General features: G+C 51.0%; 1 protein-coding gene across 1 annotated transcript in view; it reads left to right on the top strand.

The window, feature by feature from the left end:
* The window catches only part of IFNLR1 (interferon lambda receptor 1), an 11,231-nt gene extending 7,127 nt beyond the window's left edge, over positions 1–4,104 (top strand). The window contains exons 5-7 of the mRNA XM_019547606.1: positions 416–572; positions 1,131–1,258; positions 1,997–4,104. Of these exons, the coding sequence (XP_019403151.1) occupies positions 416–572; positions 1,131–1,258; positions 1,997–2,917 (1,206 nt within the window). The 3' untranslated portion in view covers positions 2,918–4,104. The remainder of the gene's footprint in view (positions 1–415; positions 573–1,130; positions 1,259–1,996) is intronic.
* Positions 4,105–6,598: the final 2,494 nt, after the last annotated feature.

Raw genomic sequence — 6,598 nt, 5'->3', positions numbered from 1 at the left:
GGGGCATGGGGCAGGGAGGTGGAGTGGCACCAGCTATGAAATAGGAAGCCCTAGCAGACAGCAAACTGCCCTAAAATACGTTAGTTTGATTAATGGAAGCTTTTATGATTGATTGAGGGGAAGGAGCAGGGGGCAAATTTCACATTGTCCCATATGGACCCCCTATGATGCAGGAGCTTCTTTCTGCATTCCCTGCAAGCCCTTCAGAAGAGCCTTCAGTAACCCCTCGAGGTGCCTCAGCTAGCTTGAAAGTAGGTACAGGTAGGAGCATAGGCACAGCAGCGCAGAGCTCAGTGGGGGCTGCGGGTTGAGAAGAAGGATCCATATTCAGGCATGGATATCCTAACATACCTCCCAGATCTGAGCAGGGATCCCCCGCTGTTCCCAACCCTCTCCTTTCCTTCTTTCGGAGCAGCAGCAGTACAAGGGCAAGAGGCAGTGGCAAGACGTGGAGATCAACACCACGGCATTCAGTGGCAATTACTGCCTGAGCGCTCGGACTTCCTTCCAAGTCATTGACCTGAAACACAGCGAGTTCTCCAGGCCAGTGTGCGTGCTGCTGAACCCCAAAGGTACGGCTCGGGGGCAAGGCTTTCAGAAGCACAGTTGGCCACCGGGTGGGATTATGGCTGGTTGAAAATTGTCCATCTAAACTGGTTTTCACCAGAAAATTGAGTTCTCTCTGAAAGAGAGGTTCCCCACCCCCCCTCCCCAAGTATCTGCTTTCTTTGAAACATTTGAATTTTTCATCAGAAACATAAGCATCCGAAAAGTTGAACTCTCCGGGGCGAAAGAAATAGCTTAGCTAAAATAATCTGATTTGAGGTTGAACATTTTTGGCACCCAGAACTCCCAGGAAAAATGAACATTTCCTGTGAAGAAGGATCCCACTTGTTGGCCAGTGCTGGGTAGGGTACTGGTTTAGGAGTAAGGATACCTTGGCTCTGCCACTAGTCTACTGGGTGATCTTGAATGAGTCCCTTCACCTCCCTGTGCCTTTCCCAAATGAAGGAAGTGATACTGCTATTGCCTGGGATCTCCGGAGGAAAAGTCCATGTAAGAGCTGAGGATTATCATTTATAATGTCTGTCTGCGGTGACCAAACTGTTTTGTGGCATTCTCTCTTGCAGGAGTCAACTGGAAACTCCTGCTTGTCATTGTTGTCCTTTTGTTCCTCCTCCTCCTTCCTGCCAGTGGTTTCTTCATCAACTGTTTGTGCAAAGAAGTTGCTAAAAGTGTGAAGAGACCTCAAGCTTTGGTATGAAAAGACTGGGGATGGTGGGGATCTAATCCTGCTGCTAAGCCCCTGTGCATTTTCCTAATAGCAAAGGGGGCGGGGAGGCAAAGATGCTTGGCACTTAGAGCGGGTGAGCCAGTCAGAGAGGATGCTCCAGCATACCATTGCCATTTGCATTGCTGAAACAGCAGGCAGCTTTGCTCAGAGAGGAGCCACCTTGCGCTGGGTGCTCTGCATATATGTAAATCAGCATAGCTCCACTGTAACCCGCTGGGGCTCCATCACCCATAGGTCCATGATCGGAGTCATTCTCTAAGGCTGTGATGCTGGCATAGATTCATAGATGTTAGGGTCGAAAGGGACCTCAATAGATCATCAAGTCCGACCCCCTGCCTAGACAGGAAAGAGTGCTGGGTTCAGATGGCCCCAGCCAGATGCCCATCCAACCTCCTCTTGAAGACCCCCAGGTAGGGGAGAGCACCGCCGCCCTTGGGACCCCAGTCCAGATTTTGGCCACTCTAACTGTGAAGAAGTTCCTCCTAATGTCCAATCTAAATCTGCTCTCTGCTAGCTTACGGCCTTTATTTCTTGTGACCCCCAGGGGTGCCTTGGTGAGTAGAGCCTCACCAATTCCCTTCTGCGCCCCCATGATGAATCCCTTCTGATGCCCCCATGTCGCACACGCATTGCCTTGGCTTTAGAAAACTTCAATCAGAGAAAAAAACATCCTTCTAACCTGCAGATCTCATTCCCCACTAGGATTTTTCCTATGTAAGGCCTCTGCCATTGGCTTGTGAGAAGAAGCCTCACGGGGAAGAATTCTTTATGGAGGAGCTCCTTGCATTCACGCTAAAGCTGGAGTTGCAAGAGAGGAGGAACAATCCCTCAGCCAGAAACAACATATCACCAGCCTCTTCTCTCCTTTCCTTGGAGGAGGAGGAGGAGGACGACAGCAGTTTCACACCCTACATCAAAAAGCCTCGGTTCCCAAAGAGAGGCCCAAACTGCCGAGCGTCCGGTGCGAGTCTGAACGGGTTGGAGTCCAGCTCTGAATCAGGAGGCTCCCAGCTGGACGGAGGCTCTGTGCCGGACCTTGCAGGGACCGGGTTGGCTCGTTGTGCCTGGAGGGAGATGGAGGAGGACACCTCGGGGTTCCAAAGCAGCGAGAAAACCTCCCTTTCGGACCGCTCCTCCTTGGGACCCTCCAGACAGCCAGCAGACGGATATGAGCAGCGTAATGTGGACGTGGACACGTGCCAGCATAAGGCCTTCCTTCAGGTGACTGTGCTGACAGAGGGTCTTCATTTGAACCCTTCCTCTGAGGACCCACATCTCCCTGCAAGGGGCCACCTTCACCCTGACCTGGAGAGGCTTCCCTTCCCTGAGCACATAGTTTGCTTGAAAGTACGGGTTGCTGAGGACTCCAGTGAGCTCCCTCCCCAGGACATTGCCCTTCAGACTTTACAGTTCGCAGAGGACGAGGACGTTTCAAGTGACTGTGACAGCGAGGCCGACTTTCTGGCCACGCACTCAGCAGGAGGGACACTGCCTCCAGCCACCACGCTAAGGCAGACTTTCGAAGCTGGGACATGGGGAAAGCCTGGGACCGCGGAGGAAAAGAACTACCAAATGCTTAAATTCCAGGGCTATCAGCAGGTGCATTATATATCAAGAAACTGATGGCATCACGGGGAGGAATGAAAGGGCAAGCATTTGTCAGCCTGTGCCTGTCTGTGCACCACTACCCAGACAGGGCAGCTTCTATTAATGTCTGTCCTATCAGGTGCTACAGCTCCGATTGCAAAGAAGGTGTGCTTTCACTTCAGGTAGCTAACACCCACTCACTATCCTGCTGCAGAAACCCAGTGGCCATAAGGCACTGCGATTGTACTGCAGGAGAAACAGGACAAGTTCAAACATGGGCAAGGTGCACGGTGATGATCTCACACGTCTCCCTCAAAGCACACACTGCAGGTGCCTTACCATCCCATAGGAATTGACGGTGAGATATGGATTGTGTGTTAATTATCTCTCTGTAAAAACACTGGTGTATCAGAAAAAGCAAAGTCTGAACCAACCAGCCCGTGCTGGCAACGTGGCAGGATGCAGTTGCATGTGGTTTGGGACCCCAGCTGATCCACCCCCAGGTGCTCACCTGGGGTGTGACGTTATTCCCCACCCTTGGTGGCAAAAGTAAGGGTTGAAACTTGCCTCCTCTACAGACATTTTGCCATGTTTGTTTTCATGGGATTGGGAGAAACTCATGGTCACCCTGTGTCAGAATAGAGAGGAAAAATCAAGGCCGAAAATATAGGTTGTGTTTATGTTTGCTATTTTTGTCAGAGATTCATAGATGTTAGGGGCTAGAAGGGACCTTACAAGATCATCGGGTCCAGCTCTCCTGCACTTAGGCAGGAAAAACTCCTTTCTTTTGGTTTGTATAAAAATACACATTTTGGAGGTGAAATTCGTCTCGCGGAGCAGAGCAGCTCAGTGCTACCAGGGATTGTTTGACAACCGCGTGTTTTCATTTGCCCAGCCAGCCCGACTGAGGGCACCTCTTCACACCCGGGGAAGCCTGCTGCCTTGGTCCGAGATATTCCAAGTGCTCCGTTTCCTGTCTCTCCTCCCCAGACACTATTTGCGGTCAGTGGCTGCCGTTCCCATGCTGGGGGGGGCCTGGAGCCTGCCCATCCCTCGGAGCAAAGTCAAAGCTTCACTGAATTACATAAGTTCGGGGGGCAGGCATCAGGCCAAGTGGCTGATGGTGACACCTTGCACTTTTACTTATATTTCCAGGTCAAAGGAACTGGTTACCATTCTAGTCCAATAAAGGAAATAAGGACAAATGAAACTACTAAATAAGAGAGAAATGCCAGTAGCACATGTGTAGGATGTATTGCCTTTGGTGGGAGTTTGTGCGCTGCCTCTGACCTCCCGTTCGCAAGGAGGAAAGGACAGCAGGGTACTAATGGAGGACTTTAATACTTGCGAGGGCTGGGAGAGCCGAAGGGCAGATCAGATGATATGGGAGCTGATGTGGGAGCTGGTTAACTGCATGCCGAGCCTTTCATCCCCCCGTATCACTGTACCTCATGTCTTTTATGACTAAAGAGAGCAACAACAAGGCTCTCCAGAGTATTGCTTCACTGACACCTGGCCCCAGAGGTCTGTGTAAAGTGAACTGAGTCTTAATCCAGTTTCTCTGGAGGGGAATCAGCCCCAGGCACCAAACCAGACTTCCTTCCTTCTTAAATCTGAGGAGAGAGCGTGAGCTAACAGGTAACTGCACATGGAAGAGATCACATTTCTTTATAGAAGGAGTTAGGATGATGGCCTAGTTTTCAGAGGGACTGAGCACTTGCAGGAGTGAGAGGTGATGTCCATTCCTGAAGTTCAGGCCAGAAGCATGCAACAATCGGGGGAACTGCTGCACGTGCTGTATGTCTGACCTGCCACTAGCAGGCACTCCTTGAGAAGGCTGAAGTTTGTGCTCGGCACCCTGCAAGATGCCGCACAGCCCGCCTTAACAGCGTGGCAAAATTTGGCGTAACTTCCCTGATAAGGAATTGAGACACAGCGCACCCAAGATCACAGACCTTGCTTTTGCTAAGTTCAGAGAAAAGTGCTCATGCAGGTAGCCCTGTGCAGAGGGGGTCTCAGCCTCGCAGTGTTTTGAAGGAAGCAAAGAACCTGATTAAGCAAGACGGTGCAGTCACGGAAAAAATATAAGAGCTCTGCCGTCTTGTACAATTCCTCCAGTCACTTATGTATTTTGCTTGTCCTGCGTGTCCTCCAGTGTACGCAGGCACACGCTGCACTTAATCACACCTATTCATTTAGCAGGACACGCAACCATTGTAGTATCATCGGTAAAAGCTCCCTCCCCGCATGAATTACAGGCATGGCAGGAAAAGCGAGAGCGAACCCTCTGCAGTGAGAGTTTGACACATCAGAGGTCTCTGAAAAGGGAGTCGAGAGGTCTTGGGTCAGGTCCCTGCACCAGCACATCTTCTAGACCCGCCACTTGCTCTCTCTTTGCCTCTCCATCCTCATCTGCTAATTCAGAATAGTGATCATAGTCAGTCTGACAGGGGTTGTGTATGAGTTAAATAACTAATGTTTAGGGGATATGGCAGTGATGTGGGAGGGAAACAAAAGCACCTTTATATTTTCTACCTCATGAGATGTGTGTGAGATTCCCACTGGGCCAAGTTTTAAAGTCCTGAATCATCGAATCATCGTCCTGAACCTCGCTGCCCCCCCCATCCAGTGCCCCCGTCCACCCTGCACCCACCCCTGGGGGCACTGGGTGGAGGGGGCCGTGAGGCCTCCATGTAGACCGGCGCAGGACCCATGTAGGCAGGGTGCATTTGGTGGGCTGGATGGACAAGATGGTTGCAACTCAGTCCCGTAACATCTGAGGGCTTCAACAAGCCCTTTGGGACGACAAGATGCAAAAACAAAGGAGGCCAGACAACTAGCAAGTGAGAGGAGGCTTCTCCTGGTTCCCATCTGTTTTTATTTCTTACAGATTCAACCATGGGCAGATTTAAATACTCATTCAGTGCTGGCGGGTACAGCACACCTGGAGAAGACAGGACACTCCCACGTGAGCTGAGGGACTAAAATATTCTGCATCAGAACAAATTTGGCCTCCTCTGGGGATACTTAATCTGGAGCCTTATGCAGCCCAGAGAAAGCTTACAGGATACACAGACCCTCACTGGTGAACAGCCACCTATGAGGTAGGACATGGCCACCTCATTGTCACAGTGGTGCTTACATCACCTCTTTCCTGGGTCCTGGACCTGGCATCCTGAGTGGCTCCGGACAGGAGCTGCTCAGCGCATGAGAGAAGGAAAGCTTGTTTAAGCCAGCTTCGAACAATGGAAGTCACTGACCTGAAATGACTCGGCAGAGGTAAGAGCCCCATGATGTTCTCCATGCCTATTCTCTAGTCCCACACCCATTCTTGGAAACACAAGGAAGAGGTGAATTAGCTAAAACCAGTTTTTCTAGAGCCAGATTTTCAGTTGTGCAAACCAGTGTTACTTGGTGGCCTGGACTGTAGCTTGGGTGATTGGTGCCAGGGCAGGACACTGAACACTGGCATGCCTCCGCTCATCAGAGACTGTGTTACATGTCCTGGGAAAGGGCTCCTTCCATCCCCGAGGTATTTCTGACCCTGTCCCCTTGCAGCCAGGTGGGTGGTGCGCGGTGTCTCTGTCTACATTACCTAAGTGAAGCACTAGGGCAGCCTGTAGACATACTGGTTCGTGGTCTAATTAAAACACATGGGAGCAGGCTCAATGGATCAACTCTGCTCCGCATTCTAATTAAAACGCTCCAGCATCGACT

The sequence above is a fragment of the Crocodylus porosus genome, unplaced genomic scaffold (assembly GCF_001723895.1).
Source record: "Crocodylus porosus isolate Cpor-Errol unplaced genomic scaffold, CroPor_comp1, whole genome shotgun sequence".
Taxonomy (NCBI): Eukaryota; Metazoa; Chordata; order Crocodylia; family Crocodylidae; genus Crocodylus; species Crocodylus porosus.
This window is presented reverse-complemented; position numbering and strand designations above follow the sequence as displayed.